We start from the raw sequence: 24,434 nt of genomic DNA, 5'->3' as shown, positions 1-24,434 counted from the left end.
TTCTTAACGTGGATAGACGATGCATAGATAGATAGATAGATAGGTAACCTTATTTCCATATAATGGTTTTCCTTCACAATACTAGTCACTTCACTTTATGCACTTAAAAATTTCTGAGAAGAGGTCCATGACACCAAAAAAGGTGTCATGTCAAAAAACCTTTGCTCTAAACTTCTGATCATTCCAAATTATCTTTGGATCTATTTTGGACAGTTGTGATCACTTGCATACATATTATATTTTCACCCAAAGCTTCACATATATTGACACAGTACACATACATTTAATTTTTAATATTTATGTGGTGCTCCATCTGATTAATATAGTATAGTTTGCTTATTTACTTCCCAAATGTCAGATATTTAGGTTGTTTCCTCTTCTCCCCACCCCTTAATAAATAGTACTGATAGGAATAGCTTTTAAACAAATTACCCTACCCCCTTTAAAAATGTAATTTCTTGGGGATAAACACCCAAAGTGAAATCAATGGGTTAGAGAGTATATGAATGGTTTTTTAGTTCTTGTTACATTTTCAAAGGACATAGGATGATAGGAAGGAATTTTTGAGGCAGCTGAATACAAGCGCATCATTTTACAGATGGAGAGCAGACACTCTCCAAAGCATGATCCACAAAGATTTACAATACTAAGAGCAATGTTTCTGTGCCTGTTACACCATAGCCCCACTAAGACAACTTTTTTTTTGGAGGGCAACTGGGGTTAAGTGACTTGCCCAAGGTCACATGGCTAGTTTTTGTGTTAAGTGTCTGAGACCAGATTTGAACTCAGGTCCTCCTGATTCCAGGGCTGGTGCTCTATTCACTGTGCCACCCAGCTGCGCGAAGACTGGACTTTTTACATTTATCTTTTCTAGTTTAAAAGGTAATAGATGAAAATGTAAGAGTTATTTTCATTTGTTATTTATTTCATTGTTAATAAGGCTTGTGCATCTTTCCATGTCCTAGGCCCATCTTAAATTCCAAAAGGAGATCTAATTTAAAATAATTATACACAAGGTCAAAATTAATCAAATCAGAACCTTCTTATCTGTAGAGAAATCTGCAGGAGAAGAAGAAACAAACACACTTACTGAAGCAGTCCATCTGCAGGTCCACCAGGAAGTACATCTGAGATGACAATTGATGTTTCACCATTTTCAAAGTGGGGGTTGTCTCTTCCCCCAGACACAGCGATACCAAATCCTCTTTTGGAATCCTTTTATGATGAGAGAAAAGTGAATGATTAAAGTAAGCAGAAATTCATTCCATGTAGAATATTCATATTTCGATTTAAGTATTCATATGAATAAAGGTAAAACCAATTGCCAGGGACAAGTCAAAAAGTATGCCATGGTTGGCAGGCAGGATTCGAATTTCTAAATCAATATGTAAATGATCCTAACTTCTAGAGGGAAAAATTATAATATAGACCAGGACATTGATCCAAGCTAGCAGAAGATACAAGGTGTTACTGAGCACTATATATGACTATTTTGGTAGGAATGGAAAAGGCAACTGTTTGAGTCATACTGGCCTAAAACAGAAAGATTTCCATATGAGCTGATCTATGCTTTTTTTGATATGGGCAAATAGTTCTCAAAGTGTTGTCTGTGAAATCCTAAGGGACCCTGAGACCCTTTCACTGCATATCCAAGGTCAAAACAATTTTCATAATAATACAAAGATATTGCTTGCCTAATATTTCAATAAAAATATTCCCTTTACCAGCAAATATCTGTGTGAGTCTAGATCTTCTTTATATGAAAATACAAGATTTTCAATCAAAACAACATATTGTAACAGAATGAATGCTAAAATAGATATGCTGTCTTCCATTAAGTCAAACCTTAGGGTTGCAAAAATACACAAAACAATGTCATCCTCATCAATTTTGTTTTGTAAAAATTCTTTTTCATAAAAACATCACTTGTGTTAACTTTTAATGGGTATATTATTTTTCTTTTGAAATAAGTATTTTATATTTTTACTCATCTTAATACCTGTAATGGGAATGTAAATTTATGTTGTTGCCATCTTTTTAAGATTATATTGTGGTAAGATCTTCCCTGCCCCTAGGCCCTTTGGTAGGCTTAAGTGCACCTGAAGCCTGTGCCGGGAGGCTTGTTTTTCAGGAGATACTTTGTGATTGGGCAGTGGGGTCAAGAGGGCTGTTACATTCTCCGAGCCAGGAGGCGGCTATATAAACCTTGATGTAAGGCTTTGTTTTGGGATTCACTTTGAGAAGTGTTGTGTGATTTGACCAGATGAGACTCTGGGCAGCCTTTGAGAGCCCCCTGGCTTTGAAAAACCCAGATGTTGATGCTTCCCTCTCTGGTAACTGACTAGGTAGGGATGAATGGTTGGACAGTTGGAGGCCTGTCTGCTTGATCTGTTTATTTCTCTGTCTTCTTGTAATTTCTGCTTGTAACCTCTGTATACTCTGAAGTTCGGGGTGCTGACTTTTCCCCCTGAACTAGGTAAAGATATGTTTGATTGATTGAAGCAAGACTGTTAACCCATTTTGAGTTTCTTTCCTTTAGAAAAGCAGATCTAAGAACCTGTGTTGGCATCCACCTGGAGATGCTAGGGATCCTCAATAATTTTTATGACCAAAAAATTGAGAACTTCTGGTATAAGGGAATATTAAGGAAGGAAATTCCTCCAACTAATGGAAATCTGCTAATCATAGTCTTAAAGAGTTGCCTGAGAGAAAAGTTAAGTGACTTGCCCATGATCACAAGCCAATATGCTAGAGATGGAATTTGAATAGAGGGGTTGCCAATTCTAAACCTGTTCTCTACATACTAGTATTATGCTGCCTTTTGATAGTGTCGTTATAGTTGATAAATGACTCACCTTGTCCCTAAGTAAGATCTCTTTGTTGTTGTTGCTTTAATCTTTTTTATTTTTTAAGAATATTTATTTATTTTTGGTATTCAATTCTGAGTTCCAAATTCTCTCTCTTCCTCTAACCCCTCCCCAATCCATTGAGAAGGCAGGTAATGATATCCATTTACATGTGATGTCATGTAATACATTTCCATATTAACCATGTTTAAAAAAGCAAGAAAAATAATGTGAGAAAACCCTGCTTCAATCTTCACTCAGGGTTCATCAATAATTCTCTCTTTGGAAGTGGATAGCATTTTTCATCAGTAGTCTTTTGGAATTGTGGATCACTGTATCGGTCAGAATAGCTAAGTCTTTTTTACAGTTGATCATCACTATAATATTGCTATTGCTGTGTACAATGTTCTCCTGGTTCTGCTCATTTTACTCTGCATCAGCTGGTATAAGTCTTCCCCCCCCTCATTTCTTATAGAACAATAATATTCCATCACAATTATATACCACAACTGGTGTAGCCATTCACCAAATGATGGGTACCCCCTCCATTTCTAACTCTTTTCCACCACACACACATACACAAAACTGCTATAAATATTTTTGCATATATAGGTTCTTTCCCTTTTACTTTGATCTCTTTGGGGGTACAGACCAAGGTAGTGTATGGCTGGGTCAAAGGAGCATACTTCAAATTTTTTTTCCAAAATGATTGGATCAGTTCACAACTCCAAGAGAGAATTAATGTACTGATTTTTCCACATTCTATCCAGCATTTGTTATTTTCCTTTTCTGTCATGTTAACCAATCTGATAGGTGTGAGGTGGTACTAAAGTTGTTTTAATTTGCATTTCTCTATTACAAATTTAAAGCATTTTTTTCAAGTGACTGTTGATAACTTTGATTTCTTCTTCTGAAAACTGCCTGCTCATATCCTTTAATCATTTATCAATTGGAGAATGGCTCTTATTTCTTTTTTCATAAATTTGGCTCTATTCCCTAAATATTTGAGAAATTAGACCTTTATCAGAGAAACTTGCCATAAAATTTGTTTCCCAGTTTCCTGCTTTTCTAATTTTGGCTTTGTTGTTTTCATTTGTGCAAAACCTTTTTAATTTCATGTAATCAAAATGATCAGTTTTACCTTTTATTTGGTCATAAAGGCATCCCTTATCCATAGATATCAGAGACTTTTTTTTAATGCTTCCCTACTTTATTTATATGATACTTTATATCTAAATCATGAACCAATTTTGACCTTATCTTGGTATATAATATGAGATATTGGTCTATGCCTAGTTTCTTCCAGAATAATTTACAGTTTTCCTAGCAATTTTTGATGAAGAGTGAGTTCTTACACCCAAATCTTGGATCTTTAGGTTTATCGAACACTAGGTACTGTGGTCATTTACCTCTGTATATTCTAATCAATTACTCTGTTTCTTAGCCAGTACAGATTATTTTGATGATTACTGCTTTGAAATACAGTTTGAAATCTGATACTACTAGACTGCCTTCCTTTTATTCTTTCATTGTTTTCCTAGATATTCTTGACCTTTTGTTCTCCCAGAATTAGATCTCTTTCAAAGAAAAAGGAATATGTTTATGTGTATATGTATATATGTATGTATGTGTTTCATATATATACATATATATGTCTTCTTAAAAATAAAACTGATTATTGGTCATATTCCAATTTTATACAAGGCTAAAATGGAAAGAAAAATACAGGCTATATTTGGACCAATAAAATAGATGTTCTGTAACCTTTAAAATTGTAAAGTGCTTCCATTTAAATACATAGTGGAAAGGATAATTGAGTTCCTAAAGATAAAAGAAAAATTACAATGCTTATAGACTACAAGTCTATTTTTGAAATTCTATAAAATAACTAATAAATGAAGCACAGCTTCTTTAACCACCCTCTTAGGCATAGGAAGTATATGTAAATTTGATTACACCTGTGAGGTGTCCAGAGCTCTGTAACAAAATAAAAAAAAAAAACCCAACATATTTATATGTTTCAAAACCTATTTTCGTACAGTATTTGATCAGGTTTAATCCAACATGGAAAACCTTGTCTCCAAAGGCAAAAAGAAAAATTAAGAGTACTCTTCTGTATTTGTTAGATTGAATTCAGGGAACTAAAGAGAACTTAGAACCAGCAGATCACAAACTACTAATAACGGTAAGAAGTTATGTTGGGTTTTTTTCTCTAATTGGAACACGAGGTGGTGTAATGGATAGATCACTGAGCCTGGTCAAGAAGACTCATCTCCCCAAATTCAAATCTGGCCTTACACACTTACTAGCTGTATGACTCTGGACAAATCACTTAATCTTGTTTGCCTCAGTTTCTTCATCTGTAAAATTAGCTGGAGAAGAAAACGGCAAACTACTCCAGTATCTTTGCCAAGAAAACCCCAAGTGGGGTCACGAAGAGTCACATACAACTGAAAAATGGCTGAACAACAACATGTTACCAAATATATGACTATTGATTTGACTGAAAAATAGCAGACATGGACCTTAAAGCAGTCCTTTATTACACTTAGCACTGTATCCAATTCACAGTTCCATGACTGAAAAAGGAAACTACATTATTGGGAAAAAATTATCAATCAAAATTAAGCATTTTCTATGTGCCAGGCTGTTCATTAGGGATATAAAAACAAATTGAAACAGTCCTAACCCTCAAGGAACTCATATTCTATCAGGTGAAACAGTACGCATGTACCTAACTATATACAAAATTTCTGGAGGAGAAGCTGGACCTGTGACTTCAGTGCTGTAAGAAGCAGATGGTGAGATACTTCCTCTACTAATGCACTTGCACCAGCCCTGCAATTTATTGTCTGGGGGCAATGAAAGATTCAATGACTTGCTTCTGTTTTGGCCATACACATAGTATATGGCATAGGTCAGATTTGGACTCAGGTATCCCCAACTCCATCCATTATGTCAGGCTGCCTCTGTATGTGCATACACTCACACATACACACAAATGTGTATATAGAGAGAGATCAATAAATATATGAATCTGTATATAAAGTAAATACAAGAGATTGGGGGGACACTAGCAGCTTGGGAGATCAGGAAAAGCAGGTGACAGTACTTCAGCCGAGAAGTTTCTGCAATTAATTCGTTATAGGTATGGGGACAGTTTATATGCAAAAGCATGGAGATGGTAGAAGGCTTCATTGTGCTTCTTAAGGAATTAAAGTGGAAGGAACACAAGATCTATACACATACAGAGGGGATCTAGGAAACAATTCCAAAGTAATATGTGAATAAGTCAAAAGTAATGGAGTATACAGAGCATTTGTTAAATGCTAAAGAAATTCGAAATTAGGCAGTCAGAGTGGAAAAAATATAGTATCCTGACTATGCTTTTAATCTTAACTGAGAATTACAGAATTGTAGAGCTCGAAGGAATCTTTGGAGATTCACTAAAGTTCTGAGTGAACTGAATGAATAGATGAAATATAGTTCAGCAAAAGAAAAGATATCAGAGCTAAATTATATCATCTTCTAATTCCTTCATTTTACAGAGGAAGAAATTAAGAGCCAGAGACAGGTCAAATGGATTGATTACCTAACCTGGTAAGCAAGAGCCATGCAGAGGAGGCAAAGAAAAGCTGGACACAGAGTCAGGAAAACCCAGGTTGTTCTAGTCAGCTCTTCCACTGACTATGAGATCCTAACCTTTCTGAGCTTCAATTCTGTCGTTTCTAAAAATGCTGCTTTGCCTAGTTTACAAGGCAGTCATGAGGCTAAAAAATGAATCAATGTATTCAAGTCAAAACACTATGAAAATCCAAAATCTCTTTATCATTCGAATCCAAATTTCCTGATTCCTAGGTGAGTACTCTGTAACTTAGTTTGGACTTAGAACTTTTGTGGGAATGTCCTATGAACCTATAAAAGGGACGCTGGCAATTACTGTAGATTATCTTTTCCCAAGTTCCCTCCTTCCTTTCCTATATATCTCTCAAAAAATTTTAATTGTGTTTGACCCAGTCTGGCTGGAAAGTGAATAGATTAAAGATTAAATCTCTAAAAATTATGTATAATTTTGTTGTCTGAAGGTCAAAAATATTCAGTGTCTATGTTGTCAAAAACTTGTGTACATATCTTTTTTTATTTTTTTGCCTTTTGGAGAGCAGGTGGGGTTCAGTAACTTGCCCAAGGTTACACAGCCAGTTTCTCTGTGTGGGTGTTCAGTGTCTGAGGCCGGAACTGAACTCAGGCCCTCCCGACTCTGGGGCCGGCGCTTTACTCGCTGCGCCCCCTAGCTGCCCCTGTGCCTATCTTTCTTGCAAGCAATTTTGTATTAGCAAGTCCTTAAAATGCTTAACTACTCTTAGTAACATTAATTACAAGTGTAATTTCTTGTATTGTTGCTGAAACCATACACACACAGGAATAGAGTGAATACTATAGTTCTGAACACAACCCCAGGAACCAGCTGTGTGACCCTGGGCCTATTGCTGCACCTGTCTGCCTCAGGTTCTTCACCTCTGGGAATAGCATCTCCAACCGCGCAGGGCACTGTTGGGATCAGATAAGACAACATTTTTAGCACAGTTCCTGTACATCAGGCACCTAATCAATGCTTGTTTCCTCCCCTCAACATTTGAAAGATAGAAAACACCCATACCTTCTGCAAGGTCACCGTATACTGCTCCCATATCAGCTCTTCCATACCTGGAGCCTATAATATAATAAACAAAACCAATTAAACAGAAAGCATCACAGGACAAGTACTGAGACTGAAATAAGAGTTCATTATCATATCGACACACGCAGAATCCTAACATCCAGGAGCCAGTTAAGGCATTCTTTTGGTAAATAAAACCTTGAAGTCATGTTGTTTTGTTTTGTTTTTTAAATCAGTGTCTTCTCTATCTTTTGTCCTATGTTCTCCAAACTAAAAGATCATCTGCCTTCAAAAGCAGACAAGAAAATGGAAACTCAAATTATACACCCAAGGTCACACAACTAGGAAATAACAGCCTGACCACTGAGTCATCAGAACCCAAGTTTCCAGACTCTCTAGTTCCCCACCCCATCCACTGTACACATTTCATACATAATTTCCTTTGTTAACTTGACATGGCCAAAGTAGGAATAAAAGATAACGCTGAACTTTATGCTTGTTAGCAGTTCTGGGAAAAACAAATAGAACAGAAGGGTTTTTGGAAGGAAGAGTGTTAATAATTTCTTTCATCCATACTATCTCCCTGGTTTCCAGTAACTCAAATACTCAATAGTTCATGGTAGTAATTAGGAAATCTCTTTTACACTTGCCTGAATCAGACTGACAAAGGGAGATCTGTGTCCATAATAAATAGAAGCAGAAACAGAGTGGCAACAGTGAGGCTGTTTATAGAAAAAATGACAACCATTCCCTTCTCAGCACCAGAAAACACAGTCAGTTCCCCCTCCCTGTCTCCCCCCCCCCATCTTCAAAGAAGACAAAACATTTTTAAATGACCAGAAGCACTTTCTGTGAATTTCCTATAACGACTTCTCCCCACCCCCAGTGCTTTCAAAACACCATGGTAATTGAAACACAGGCTTCAAAATCAAGCCAAAGCACATACTTTCTTAAAGCTGGCAAACAGAGACAGAGAGGATCAGTGTGGGGTTTGTGAGAAGGAAACCAGTTAAATTAGAAAAGAAACAAGAATTACCTCTCATTTACCCATTTCATCTCCGATTAGCCTCTGTTATATTTACAAAATGATGTAATGATATTTAAATTAGTATAAGTTTTTTTTTTAATCTGCTCAATTAAAAAATGTGTGGAGTAACTTACTAGAATGGTTGTATTATTCCAGGACTAGCTCTACTGTGGTTACAAAATTCCCAAACACAAAATCTACAGTCAGGGTCATTTATCTGGATTCATATCCCACAGCTATGTGAAAGGGCAGACTCACCCAACTGTGCTCAGAGGCAGATCCATCTTTTTCAGTAAAATGGGGATAACAGTAGCCCCTAAAGGCAGTGAGATCCACATAAGACAATTGATAACAAGGACTTTGGGAATCTTAAAGCATTATAAAAATGTCAATTATTGTCACTATTTGAAAAAATAAACAGCAAGACAGTTCTGGACTTCTTTATCATTTCATCCAACCAAATTAAGTAAACCACACAAGCAATCAATAATATTCTTTTTTTTTCCTTTTTGGAGGGGGGAGGGTAGGGCAATTGGGGTTAAGTGACTTGCCCAAGGTCACACAGCTAGTTTTTGTGTTACCTGTCTGAGGCAGGATTTGAATTCAGGTCCTCCTGACTCCAGGGCTGGTGCTCTATTCACTGCTCCACCTAGCTGCCCCAATCAATAATATTCTAAAACAATGAGGCCAAAGGTAAAATAAAGAGTCCCAGTTTTGGAAGCCTATTTATAATCCAAGGCTCTTCCAAGGTAAGATCTCAGTGCCCTTTAATTATTCCTGTGCTCCCAGTTGGGCAATTGAAATTCGATTTGTCATAAGAGGATTAATTCCCCCTAACAGGGATAACCAAACTTTTAACCAATGAGGAAATACATAGATATTTTGCCCCAGAGCCTAAAGGCCTCACTTAATTAGCATGAAAGCAAGTCGATTGACAGCCATTTCTCAATTCTTTTGACTGGGGAGAGAGAAGAGGAATGTTCTTTGGTGCTGGATAGTTGGCTGGTTATGGAGTAATTCCCAGGCAATGTGCTACCAAGTTGGTGTATTCCCAACCAGGAAAAGTAATCCAGTGATGCCCAATATTGGGGCCCAGGAAAAGACATAATTCACAGGGATCACCTGGAAAGCTAAGGAGACGGGAGGGATAAGGAAGACAGTTCAACCTGAGAGCAAGACATAGCCAAGGTTAAAGGTTGGTTTTTTTTTTTCCTGTTAGCCCATTAAGATTTCTTCTCAAATAACATTGGACATTTACACCATGCTTTATCTCCACAAAACCCTGTGCAGCAGTAAGCAATAGAGGTATTATTCTCTACATTTTACAGATGGGGAATGGAGGTTTAGAAAATAAGTGTGGTAAGTAAAATAGAAACTTTTTTTTAAAAGGCTCCTCTAGCAACGAGTGGAGTTCTGTTCTTCAGTCAGTCCAACTGGTGGAAGTCTCCTTAAAATTTTCCAGGGCCCTCCCCCCAGCTCCAGACAGACAGAATTCTGATTTTGTAGGTTTAGTACGCCTTTGTCCACTATCCCAGCTAAACCTTGTTCCAGGACAAGGTACCCCGACTCAAAGAAGGGAAAGGACTTTGACAGATTAAGAGGGCAGAGACCGAGTCTTATCTAAACTTTGTTAACCTTCCCATTCAGCTAATACAGCCAGTCAGTAAACACTTTAGAGATTTAAAGGTCTTAAATGCTAGGAACAGGAGTGTTTGTATTTTATCATATAAAGCATGAGGGGCGCCACTGGAGAGATTTTTTAGTAAAAATGACAATTCAATAACTGGTTAATCATAATAACATTCTGACCAATCTTGGTTGAGAAGAAATAAAGAAACCCATTTCCCCTTCTTACTTAGGGGAAGAATCAGCACTGTGGATGAAGGATGTTGTATATATTCTCATACCCAGGCTTATCTCAACAGTTTTCCTTTGTTTCAAAGGGAAGCCTGCTGGGTGGGGCATATCCAGAAATAAATCATGTAAAGATAAAGGGCACTGATAATTTTAAATAATAATAACAATAGGGCTCAGATTTTATCCCCTTCTAGCTTTGAGGAAAAATAAATCATAAATTCAATTGAATTTTTTGAATCATTGAATTCAATTTCATAATGGATGGAGTAACTTACTAGGCATGGTAGTATTATTCCTGGGCTAGCTCTACTGTGGTAACAAAATTCCTAAACACAAAATACTGGATATAATTATAGGACCCATCTCCCAAAGTGGTTGTGAGGGAGAAAAAAATAAAGATAATATTTATAAAGAGCTTTGTAAACTCTGAAGTTACAATGAGGGGGAAGATTATGTGCCAGGCACTGTGACAGCCACTGAAGATACAGAAAAGAAATATTTCTTGTGCTCAAGAGAAAAAATATTTACAAAATGAAAATTTTAAAAAAGAGTATTAGCCAAACAAAAAATAAATAAATGTCCTTATTAAATGCTTTAAAAATTTACTTATTCCTCAAAACTATCATACCAGGTATGTGGCTAATGTCACTAACTCATAGATAGAAATGATTACATGGAAAAATAATTCAGTTCAGTTCAACAAACAATGATTAAGGACCACTCCATTCAAAGGATCTGTGCTTGGTGCAGAGGTCAAAACACAAAAAACTAAACAGGTCCCACTTCTGGAGCATTATATTCTTCATATTAACTGTGTCTCTAGAGCTCTAAAAATTCGCAAATAAAAATTCTTTCCACTCTAGCAGCATAAATACAAGATAATTTGAAAAGAAAAAGATACCACCAACAATTAGGGGGAATCAAGGACATCTTGCAGGAGTAGCACCCAGGCTGGCCTCAAAAGAGCCAATGATTCCAAGAAGAGATGAGGAAGGAGTGAATTTGCAGTCTGCCATTGTTTCTTCCTCAGTCAAATGGATGGGTTCAATTAGATTATTTCTGAAGTCCCTTTCAGGCTCTTAGGTTATCATAGCTACAATTTAAAAACTACCAGGCTGAGAAGATTGTCATACACTATACTTCTAAAGTCAGCATTATGTCTTGAATTTACATGGCATCTTTTTCTCTTATTAGAAAACTTTTCATACTCTTTTATCCCTTTGAACACTCCTCTGGAATATGGAATAGGTAAAAATCTTCACTTCAGAGATAAAATTTGCTAAACTCTAACTCAGAATTTTGTTGAAGGTCCCAGAAGTTATCAGTGGAAAACAAAGACTAGAACCCAGGCTCTTCAATCAGACCATGGAACAGAGTACATCTGATATCTAATGTGAATCTAGCAAAACTGCATCTGTGACTGAAGGTCACCGATTTGCTATTAATACTCTGAGTCTGGTTGCTAGGCCAGCTGCTTAGGGGTTTTGGAGAGATTTAAATGCAGGCCTACAGGAAGAATATATTTCTCTCTCAAGCTACTATTCAGAACAGCTGTTGCCAAAGCAAACAAAAAAAATGTCAATTTTTAGCTGAATGTTTTATTTTACACTTCTTTGGGGATGATATGAAAATCAATACATAAGTATTTATTAAGCAATTATTACGTGCTACTGCAAAAGCCCATCTTTAACCACCATACTGTCTTGTTGAAGCTATATAGTTGACAACAAAATAATACAACCATATAAAAATTATAATCACAGGTGACCCAAAAGGAGGCAGAAAGACATGGAAAGAATATTATGAATGTTGACTTGCAGTTTAGAAGTAGCATGAAAAACATCAAGGAAAGGTATGAGCAGAAAAGGATGTGGGGGGCTGGCTGGTCATGTATTAAGAGTGAGGGATAGTCCTAAACATGGCATTATGGTGTCCAATGAAGTATAAAAGAATCAGTGCAAGGATTCCAGTGCATGGGGTACAAATCCTTTATACAAGATTTATAGTTGCAATCTGCAGCAATGGGGAGCTATTTAATTCAACAGTGTTGAATGCTAGAGATGAAAAAGAAAAAAGAAACCATTCCTGCCTTCAAGAAATTTATCTTGGGTGAAGGATATTCAACATGTACATAAATAAATACAGCCCAAAGAAAGAAAGAAAAAAAAAAACATTAGCAACTAGGGAGATCAGGACAATACAATGGCATCTGAGACTGAGAGATACTCATTTAAAAAAAAAAAAACTTAGCATAGTACCTGATACATATTGGTGGCTGTATAAATATTTATTCCCTTCTCCTTTCCTTTCCCTTTCCCAGAGATGAGGGGAGGGAATGTCTTTGAGTCTTGCACATTTATATGGGATGGAAGATGAAGTGTTAAATTTGGGGAATACACAATTTACCAGGAATGCAAAAGTCCTTGAATGGGAAGAATATGAGATATGTCTGGAAAGGAATGTGGAAGCCAGGTGACAAAGGGTCCTAAATGCCACGAACAGAGGTTGTATGTTATTATACAAACAACGAGGAGTGCCAGCAAAGAGATTTTTGAGCAAGGAAGGCAACAACTCAAAAAGCACTTATTAGGTACCTAGTATGGTGTCTATAGGGAAGGTGACACAATGGAGTTCAAATTCAGCCTCAGACACTAGGTATGTGACTCTAGGCAGGGCACTTAGCCTGTCTGTTTCAGTTTCTTCATCTGTAAAATGGAGATAATAATAGCATCCACCTCCCAAAGTCATTGTAAGGGGGAAAAATAAGATAATATTTATAAAGTGCTTTATAAACTTAAAGGTACAATGAGGGGGAAGATTATGTATCAGGCACTGTGATAGGCACTGGAGATACAAAAAAGAAATATTTCTTGCACTCAAGAGAAAACATTTACAAAGCTCAAAGCTGATTCTGAAAAGGGCAATATGTACAGAGAAAACTGAACGTGGAAATAGGAAGGACTATCTTCCTATTAATCCTTAAGTTCCACGAGGGCAGGTACAGGGTCATGTCCTTTCCAACTCCCTCAAAGTGCTTTTCTCAAAATAGGCACTTGATAAATGTTTGGTAAGTGAATGTAGAATTCAACCACTGTTAGTAGCTATTCACATAGCTAAAGGAACAAGAAATAAATACCATGTGTGAAATAAGGGAGGTGGAGTGTTGAGAAACATTGGTTCCCACCCAATCAAATATTTCTCACTGGTTCAAGCTTTGCAAAATAAAAAATCAGAATAAAAAAGAGACAATATAAGGGAGCCTCCCAAGTCTGGGATTTGAGTAAGGATGAGAATTGCAGGAATGTTCTAATCCAGCTATCCTCCCAGGAGGTCCGGTGGGTCAGCACTGAGCTACCTTTTGAGGTTGAAACTGAAGCATCCACCAGAAATTAGAACTAGAAGATGCTTGAAACATTTATTAACCCTTTCCATATACCAAGCACTGTGTTAAGTACCAGGGGTATAATTAAAGGCAAAAACATTCTCTACCCTTAAGGAACTTATATTCTAATGAGGCAAACAAAAAATAAACAACCAGGGACCTACAAGATATAAACTGAGTTGATGGAAAGTAATCTGGAAAAAAAAAATCTTTCATTCCTCCAGAAATGAATGTGTCTTCTCTGATAGGACACATTGAGAAAGATAAAGAGTAAGTGTGGGAAGGAAAGAATTATATGGAATGTGTAAAAGTATGGGAGCATAGCTAAAAATATTTCTACCCCTCATATGAAGAACTGGGATTGAGCACGGCAGAATCCCCAACCCCCAAATCACCACTCAGATATTTACAAGGATGAATACATACATATTTGGCGTACACAGAAAGATACAGGTAGATGAATTTTCATGTCCTAGTAACAAATATGCATAGAAAAAAATTCTTGTTACTCCAGTACAATGAAAACAATAATACTGCTATCCATCAAGAGTGAATTGCCAGTGATGAACAAGCACTTCATAAGTGGCAGTCTTTGAACTACATGAAGGAAGAAGCTATCGCAGAAAGACATTTTCAGTCTCAGGAAAACCAAAGTACTGAAATCCTCAGGCTTTGATTCATATGTATGGATTATTCGAAAACACTATCAGCTAAGTTTCAAAATGTTATTGAAAGCTACCAAAAGCACATGAAAATCAGCAATAACAGCCCAGGATTTTTTCTTTTTATCTTCTCCCCCCCCAAAAAAAGGGGCATAATAAAGGGGAAGAGAAGAACATATATATATATATATATAAAAAGAACTCACATATCCTTTCAAAATTCCCAACTTTTTAACAGCATGGATCCACATCCTATGTAGAGCTTCAGCTGTCTTCATTGTTGCTGGAAATCATCTGTTAGGGGAGTCCCCTGGTCCAGGTCTTTTCATCAGTTTCTACCACTTCACATTGTTATGTAATTCTAATACAATATTGGCCTACATACCCTACAAATCCTGTCATGTCACACATCAACACATCCTTACACATAGCAGAGGAGGTCCCTAATGCCCTAAGAAATCACACTTATAAAAAAAGAGAAAACAATCTGGCTAACTACTATAACTTAGAAGTTTTTTTTAAAGGAAAGAATTACATTAAAAGGATCTGCGATAGTTGAATGAAATGGCAAATATCACAATTATCTCTATATCCTGTAATATTGAATGTTCTGTTTATGTGCCAGGTGGGCTACATGCAATCTAGAAAGAAAAGAGCTAGAGAGAAATAATGAGTGTCCACACCATTGTGAGAAGGAAAGATGAATGAAAGAAGGAAAGGTTAATTTCAGTTAATCTGAGGATTAGGCATAGCCCTAAATGTGGATGGGTACATAAAAGTATCATAGCTTGAGAACACACTGCTAAGATAATATCCCAGCTTTCTTTATCACTTTTACTACAACCTTTACCTAAAAAATGCTGTTTTATCTAAGTCAATTAAAAGGAAATTCTATTGTTTTCCCCACAGAAGAGTTACTGAATGGCTTCTCCCTAGACTTTTTTTTTTAACATAAGACCCAAGGGACTTTAAAGGAAAATAACCTGACTAGATAGCTTATAATTTAAATATATTTCTCCCTTGATAGGACAAGGAACTGAAGGGAAGGTAAATTTAGACTTTTCCAGTTTTTAATGTCTAAGGAAAATTCGAGTCTAAGAAAAATAGGTCTATAAAGTCACTCAGTGGAGAGAAACCTATAAAATAGCTAGCACTTATTCAAGCCCTTTTAAGGTTCAAAACACTTTACAAATATTATCGGATTTAATCTTCACAACAACACTGGGAGGTTGGCGCTATTATTACCCCAGTTTTACAGATGAAGAAACTGAGGCAAACAGAGTGACTTGCGCAAGGTCCCTTACCATCTTGGTTTAAGGGGAGAAAGTTCTTAAGAAACGTAACCCACATCCCACACATTGTTATATTCGTATTTAAGGTGAGTGAATTATCCATAGTAAATTGGATTCTGTGAAAACATATGAGGTTGGCCTGAGGTCTGCTTTTTCCTACTTCTACTTCTATTCTTTTCAAATTCCCAAACTGAGGCACAAGTTAATTTCTACATCTGAGAGTTAACATTGCAAGGGCATGTTTACAAAGTCCCCATTCAATATTCCTCAATATTATTGAATATTATTCAATAGTCAACATTCCTGGTACTATTCAGATTCTAGAAATTAGAGGCAGGATATGCTGCTGTTCAGAATTAAATAGTTTTTAGAGGCACAGAATCTCAGAGTTGAAACAGATTGACCTCAAACAACAGCTAGTTTAACATAGGCTTGAATCAGAATGCCCACTACGTATCATCACCAAGTAATCACCAGTCTCTACTTAAGTTCCTCCAGTGAAATGAAAAACTTCCTAAGGTAGCCCATTGTACTACTGAGAAGCTCTAATTGCAAGGAAATTTTCCTCTGAAATCTCCCTCTCTGAAATTCCCACCCAAACAGAATATATTTAATTTCTTTTCTATATGATCACCTTTCAGATACTTAAAGATAGATATCCAATTCTTCCCTTTTCCAGGATAAATATTTCCAGTTCCTTCAATTCAGTTTAATGTAGCCCATTCTCCTGCCCTCTCATTATCATCCTGGAGGTTATTCTCTGGGTATACTCCAGTTTATCAATGTCCTTCATAAAATGTGGCTCCCACAACTCAACAGTGCTCCTACTTATTCATAAATAAACTAAGATTTGAAATGTAGCACTCTAGAGACAGCACTGGGCTTTGAATCAGAAGAGCTGGGTTAAATCCCAATTAAGACACTGTGTGACCCTGAAAGCAGCCTAAATCTTCCTCTCTGAAACTTCTACCCCAGCAGGACAAATCCAATTTCTCTTGCACACTTAGTCACTTTGCGGCTTTCTCTGTACCACTGTTTCCTTATCTATAAAATGGGAATAATATACTTAAGCCACCTACTCAATAGGGTTATTGCGAAGGAATTGATTTGGAGGCATAAAAGTAACACACACACACAGTTGTATTATATTATTTGTTGGACTGTATCAATATGGAGGTCATGGTGTAGAAGAAAGTTGGCCGCTGACCAGGAAGTTCAAGTCCCCCTTCTGCTGTGACTCTGGGTAAGACACAAACTTTCAGTGTCCTCCATGCAAGGAAGACTATAAGTTTCAGAGAACATGAAGACGCCACATTCGTAGAGCAAGTATCCTCATCTAAGGATGCTGCCTATCAGTGAGAGCACAGGTGTAATCCCCATCCCCAATAATACAGAAGACTGCAATTAAATAGATTTTATTGTGTTGTCATTTTTGCTGCCGTAACACTGTTGATTTATACCGAGCCACTAAAAACCTAGAAATGTTTTTTCTCTACACACTGTTGCCTAACCACACTGCCCCCTTCACTTCAACCAAATAGTGGACTCCATATTTATCCATGGGATTTTGAGCAAATCACTTAACCTCTCCCAAACCTAGGAATGCTCTATGTTATCCTGGTCTCAGAACTCTTTTTATAAGAATTACTGAAGATCTCAAAAAGCTTTTGTTTAATGTGGTTTATATCAACGAATATTTACTATATTGGAAATTAAATGCCTTCATATTAATATGAAAATCATTTTGACCTAGAAGACACTCTGAAAGCATTCTGGGACTCCCAGGGGTCTGCAGACTATACTTTGAGAACAACTGCCCTAAGTGAAAGTCAAAGTTAAAAATTATCGATGAGTTATTGTTCAGTCATGTTTGACTCCTCATGACCCTAGGGACAACAGCACACCAGATCCTTCTGTTCTTTACTATCTTTCAAAGTCTGTCCAAGTTCATGTTGATTCCTTACTTTTGATATGATCTATCCATCTCATTCCTCTGCTTTTCCCTTCTCTTTTTGCCTTCAATCTTTCACAACATCAGAGTCTTTTCTAATGAGTCCTGTCTTCTTATTATGGGGCCAAAGTCTTTAAGCTTCAGCTTCAGAATTTGTCCTTCCAATGAATAGTTTAGAGTTAATTTCTTAAAGTATGGCTGATTTGATCTCATTGCTGCCAAGAAACTCTAATAAGTCTTCTCCAGTGCCACAATTCAAAAGAATCAGTTCTGTGGCACTTAGCTTTCCTTATAGTCCAACTGTCACAGCCACTCTTGATTAGAAGATGACATTTTAATGGTGTTAGGACTCTCTACCTGCCCACCCCTCAAAATGTTTTACTAGTTTAGCTGGTTGACATCTGGTAGCATCTTGACTCTGTTGTCTAATATTCTTCCCAGATTTTCTTTCACTTTCCTAAGTCAGTTTATAAGAATAAATCTGTGTAAGGGGCGGCCAGGTGACTCAGTGAGTAAGATCACCGGCTCCAGTGTTGGGATAACCTGGGGTTCAAATCCGGGCTCAGGTACTTAGCACCACACCCAGAAACACCTAGCCGTGTAACCATGAGCAAGTTACTTAACCCCGATTGCTTAAAAAAAAAAGAAAAAAAGAATAAATCTGTGTACTAGAGTAGTAAGTACAATGAGATAGAAATCAGTGGTAAGGGGTGGCTAGGTGGCGCAGTGAGTAGAGCACGGGCCCTGGAGTCAGGAGGACCTGAGTTCAAATTTGACCTCAGACACTTACTAGCCATGTGGCCTTGGGCAAGTCACTTAACTCCAATTGCCCTGCCTTCCCCTCTCCAAAAAAAAAAAAAGAAAGAAAGAAAAGAAATCAGTGGTAAATCCTGGAGACAAGTTAGAGTAATTTTTGAGATAAGGGACACTTGACAGACAAGAACAGAGTGGGGATACACATCTTACCACTCATACAAATGGGGACTAAAATGCAGTGTGTTGAGAAAAATATCCCTTTTGGATAATATATAGAGTGTGTAAAGGGGACTATTATTTAATAAGGCTAGAAATTTAGGTTGTGAAGAGCTTTAAATGACAAATGAATTTATTTCTGATTCTAAAGGTGATAGGGAGGGAGCAGCTAGAGTTCACTGAGCAGGAAATGACACAGTTACAGCTATGTTTTAGGAAAATTTCTTTGGAAGTTGTAAGGAAGATACAGATTTAACCGGAATACTTGAAGAAAAAAAGGAATTTCTTTTCTTTTTTTGCTTTTTGGAGGGCAACTGGGGTTAAGTGACTTGCCCAAGGTCACACGGCTAGTTTTTGTGTTTAGTGTCTGATGCCGAATTTGAACGCAGGTCCTCCTGACTCCAGGGCCAGTGCTCTATTCACTGAGCCACCTAGTCGCTCCAAAAAGGAATTTTCTTAACGAATCTCAAAAATACAAAAATTAAATATAATAAGATCATTAAGACTGTTACCATAACAATGTGTAAACATTAGTTTGCATGCCTTCTGTGCAGTGTACAGGAGAATCTAATTTTAGAACTTCACTTGGACACAATTTCCATCCATGTCCTTGCCTTTTAGAGTCAATTCCACATCCTCAGAAGGTGTAACAGGAGATTAGCACTGGAAAGAATTAATTCACACCCTTCAAAATGGCAAAGACAGAAGTAGTGAATATTGGAGAAACGGTCTTAAGACTGGCACACTAATACACTGTTGATGGAGCTATAGCCTAACAACCTTTTTGAAAACTATAATTATTCAAAGAAAGTCATTAAATTGTTGATATGCTTTGACCCAATGAGACTACTTTGGTCAAAGATCAATAAATAAATAAATAACCTGAATGAATGAATGAATGAATGAACAGATAAATGAAGAGGTTCCATTTACACCAAAATACAGTATTTATAACAGCATTTTTTGTAGTAACAAAATCTTGAACCAAACTGGATACTTACTAATATGCATTATATGTGTGTAATGGAATAGTATCATACTATGTGATGAATGGAAGAAAGTCGGAGAAGCATGGGCTCACTGGCCAGGATGAATACAGAGTGAAACAGAACCAGGAATGCCATAAAAATACGTGACTACTATGTCAACGAAAGCCAAATGCTGAGTAAATGTAATGACCACTCTTGGTCCTAAAGAACAAATAATTAAATGTATTTTTCCTCTCCTTTTGGAAGGGCAGTAATTTTAGGTGCAGAATGCTATATACACTGTCAGAACACGATTTAACTGATTTTCTTTGTTATTAGTGTAGGCCCCAGGTGAGGTGACAATGAAGTATACCTGGAAATAACTAATGTCAAAACAAAACAAAAAGCCTTACTATAACTTATTTTAAAATTAAACATATATGGATCTTTAAATAGATCAACGATTTCTAGAGTCATGTGAAAAAGTCATGCCTTTTATTTTTCAAAAGTTTCTAACCAAGAAGCCCTAACTTCAGACTTGCTAGACTATTACAGATATACAGTACCAACATGCTGTACCCTGCACCTTTAAAAAGGAACAGAAAACTCTCAAGGATAGCACAAGGAGAAAATGCAATTTGATTTCTCAAAACATGAATATTATCTATTCAGAAAATATTTAAGATTTATTATATATGTTAAAAAGTGTTTTTTTATTTTAATGATTCTATGCTTTCATTAAAAACATAAAACCATGTTAGATCTACAGTGATACACCAGTAAAAGGGTAAGAAATAACATTATGCTAGTAAATAAAATTTAGCTAGCAACTCACTGAAAAGTTATAGTTTTATATTTAGCTATTAATCTTGAGAGCTAAGAAAAGTAACCACCTAGCTAACATCGATGTGGTTTTTATCATACACCAGCAACATGAGATGTCAATCACTAGATGGATTCATGTCATGTGATGTTGAATAATTGCAAAACCTTCCACTGAAAATTCACAAGAGGTCAAGAACAAATCCTCAGGTCCCACTGAGTTGTTGACTCACTAGCAGGAGGAGTGCCAGGACAGAGGCAGGAAGGGGAAAGGTGAGGTTTCCTGTTTCAAGTTCAAGGGCAGGTGAAACTAGGAAAGTCAATCTACTTACCCCAAATAATTAAAGAATATGGTCACTGCTAAAAATTGGCCTTACTTGTTAATGATACGTACTAACTGAAAAGCAGCATAAAAATTGATTTGAACACCAAATACTTTTCAGATGAAAAGACCAGAGAAAAATCCGATTCCAATGTGGAAGAATTTAAAAGTCTTCTACTTCCTCTTCTTTTCCCCCTCTATCAACACAGTATCGAGTGCAGCAAAAAATGTATAGCAACCAATTTATATTTCCACTAGGTGGCAGAGTGATGCAGGAATATTTAAGAGAGAGATTATCTGGCACATAAATGTTTGAGAAAAAGAAATTAATCTGACAATTTCTAGTGAAAAAAAAAAACCCCAACAAACTTCCCTTATAATTGTCTAGGAGTTAAGTTTTGCAAGCAGTGGAAGAGTGTAAATTAGGGGAATTAATGAGTTCGCTAGGATACTGCAGTACTGCACAGTAGAAATAAGCAGTCAATAAATATTATTAAGCAATTACTATGTGCCAGGAACTGTGTAAAGCACTGGGGACACAAAGAAAGATAAAAGTCACTCCCTCCTCTCAAGGAGTCTAATGGGGGAAAGAACCTGAAAGGAAGTATGCACAAACAAGGAGAGAGAGACACTATAAATTGGAGGTAAACAACCAAGGGAAGACATCAGGATTTAGAGCAAACAGGAAAGGTTTCTTTTACATGGTAGGATTTTATCTGGGACTAGAAGAAAGCCAGAACAGAGAAGAGGCAGAGAGGAAGAGGAAGAACATTCCATGCATAGATGACAGCCAGTGAAAATGCCCAGAGTCAGGAGACAGAGTGTCTTACAAAGATCCCTAAAGGGCTTAGCAGGGTGGCTGGCACATAGCATTCTCTTCCCCCAGGTTACTGCGATAGTTTAGGCATGAGGTGATGAGGGCCCTGCACCAAGTGGCAGCAGTATCAGAAGAGAAGAGGGTGTACCAACAGAGTGGCTACTATGGGATGAGAGAGGGTGTGGAGGTGAGGAGGGCACCTAGGTTTCGAGTCTGAGTGACTGAGAGGATGGTAGTGCCCTTCAGATGGTAATAAAGAAGTCTAGAAGGGGGAGCACTAGACTCAAACACCGGTGGAGCTAGCTTAAATCCTGGCTTTGGTCTCTAAAGCAAAGCATTAGTCACTCTGAGCTATGACTTCCTTATCTGTAAGATGGAGATAACATACTTACACTAACTACTCAATATGAGTGTTATGAAGAAATTACTTTGTCCACCTTAAAGCAGGGGTCCTTATCCTTTATTGTGTGTTTTTGATCCCTTTGGTGTGTGACAAAATTTATGACCCACCCAAGGCAGTGAAGTCCATAGATACCTTCTCAGAATGTTTTTAGGGGCAGCAAGGTGGCACAGTGGATTAGAGCACTGACCCTGGAGTCAGGAGGACCTGAGTTCAAAGCTGGGCTCGGACACTTAACAACTACTAGCTGTGTGACCTTGGGCAAGTCACTTAGCCCCAATTGCCCTGCTTTCCCCCCTCCAAAAAGCAAAAAAAAAAAATGTTTTTTTCCTTTTTTTAATTTTTTAGTTTACATCATTCATTTCCACAAGATTTTGAGTTACAAATTTTCTCCCCAATTTTTCTTACCCACCACCCCAAAACAGCGTTCCCACTGAATATCACCTCCCCCAACTGTTCTCTCCCATGTCTTCCCCCATTCCCCCTTCGACCTTCCAGTACAGCACTGTGGATCTCTATGCCCCAGCGCCTGTATATCTCATTTCCCAGTTACATGTAAAATATTAAAAATAATAATAATTATATATATATGTTTAAACATTTGTTTTTAAAACTTTGGATTGCAGATTCTTTCCCTTCCTCCCTTGTCACCCACTTTCACTGGAAAGATAAGCAATTCAATATAGGTTGTACATGAATAGCTATGCAAAACATTTCCATAGTGGATATGCTGTGGAAAACTGACTATATTTCCCTCTATCCTATCCTACCCCCCACGTGTTCTGTTCTCTACTTTGATCCTTTCCCTTTTCAAAAGTGGGTGCTTCCAACTTCCCTCCCCCCCAGCCTGACCTCCCTTCCATTATCCCCCCTGTCTTCCCCTTCCCCTCTACTCTCCTGTAGGGTGAGATACCTTATTTAGTGTGTATGTCATTCCCTCCCTAAGCCAAATTCAATGAGAATAAGGTTGACTCATTCCCTTTTGCCTTTCTGTTCCTCCCCTCCATTGTAACAATTTTCCCTTGGGTCTTCTATATGAGATAATTTGCCCCATTCTGTCTCTCCCCATCTCCTCTCATTATATTCCTCTCTCACCTCTTATTTTCACCTTTTAAGTATCATCCCTTCCTATTCTATTGGTCCCGTGCCTTCTGTCTATGTATACCTATAGACATATACACACACTCACATATGTATTGATATGCCCATATACCCTCCTATATAGACATATATATGTATGTATACATATATACACATATACACATATATACATTTCTATTCCCTTCAGCTATTCTTATACTGAGAAAAGTTTCATAAGTTACAATTATCGTTTTTCCAGTAGGAACATAAGTAGTTCAGCTTTGATAAGTTCCTTATGATTTCTTTTCCCTGTTTACCTTCTCAAGCTTCTCTTGCTTCTTGTATTTGAATGTCAAATTTTCTATTCAACTCTGTTTTTTTCATCAAGAATGCTTGAAAGTCCTCTATCCCACTGAATGACCATATTTTCCCCTGGAACATGATACTCAGTTTTGGTGGGTAGGTGATTCTTGGTTTTAATCCCAGCTCCTGTGACCTCCAAAATATCATATTTCAAGCCCTTCGCTCCCTCAATGTGGAAGCTGCCAGGTCCTGAGTTATCCTGATTGTGTTTCCACAATATTGAAATTGTTTCTTCCTGGCTGCTTGTAATATCTTCTCCTTGATCTGGGAACTCCGGAGCCTGTCTATAATATTCCTAGGAGTTTTCTTTTTGGGATCTTTTTCAGGAGGTGATCGGTGGACTCTTTCAACCTCTATTTTGCTCTCGGGTTCTAAAACATCAGGGCAATTTTCCTTGAGAATTTCTTGAAGAATGATTTCTAGGTTCTTTTTTTGATCATGGCTTTCAGGTAGTCCAATAATTTTTAAATTATCTCTCCTGGATCTATTTTCCAGGTCAGTGGTTTTTCCAATTAGATATTTCACACTGCCTGATATTTTTTCATTTGTTTAGATCTGTTTAATAGTATCTTGATTTCTCATAAAGTCACTAGCTTCCATTTGCTCTAATCTAATTCTGAAGGAATGATTCAAAAGAATGTTTTTTAAAGCATAAAATAAAATTCTACAGGATTACAATGGAAAACAAGTATGCTGAAACTTAGTTAAAGCAAGTTCACAGATTCCAGGTTAAGAAACATTGTGGATTAAAGTACTATATTATCGTTGAACTATTAGCATTATACTCCTTGCTGGACTTTATTAATGGCCTTTGTGCCAGAAAGTCCTGGGCTCTATTGTCTTACTTTTGTAACACACTGCCTATTTGACCTTGGGTAAGTTTCAGTGCCCCAGGTAAATCTCTGAGACTATAAATTGCAGAGAAAGTAAAGACTGGCATTGGTAGAGGGAGTATATATATCCTCATCTGAATTGTATTGATGGAGAGAGTAAAACTTTCAGTTTATAAAACTCTC

The 24,434-nt window shown here is 37.1% G+C and overlaps 1 protein-coding gene across 4 annotated transcripts in view; it reads right to left on the bottom strand.

The window, feature by feature from the left end:
- The window catches only part of TJP2 (tight junction protein 2), a 162,620-nt gene that overhangs the window by 57,438 nt on the left and 80,748 nt on the right, over window positions 1-24,434 (bottom strand). For all 4 annotated transcript variants that reach the window (XM_069086967.1, XM_069086959.1, XM_069086948.1 and 1 more), the window contains 2 exons: window positions 7,504-7,557; window positions 1,091-1,215 (listed from right to left, as the gene is read on the bottom strand). In XM_069086967.1, the coding sequence (XP_068943068.1) occupies window positions 1,091-1,215; window positions 7,504-7,548 (170 nt within the window). In that variant the 5' untranslated portion in view covers window positions 7,549-7,557. The remainder of the gene's footprint in view (window positions 1-1,090; window positions 1,216-7,503; window positions 7,558-24,434) is intronic.

This window comes from Petaurus breviceps, unplaced genomic scaffold (genome assembly GCF_028583685.1).
Source record: "Petaurus breviceps papuanus isolate PSGF00001 unplaced genomic scaffold, PetGlider_PUasm1.0 118, whole genome shotgun sequence".
Lineage (NCBI taxonomy): Eukaryota > Metazoa > Chordata > Mammalia > Diprotodontia > Petauridae > Petaurus > Petaurus breviceps.
The sequence above is the reverse complement of the archived record's forward strand: the minus strand, read 5'-3'. Positions and strand labels throughout refer to the sequence as shown.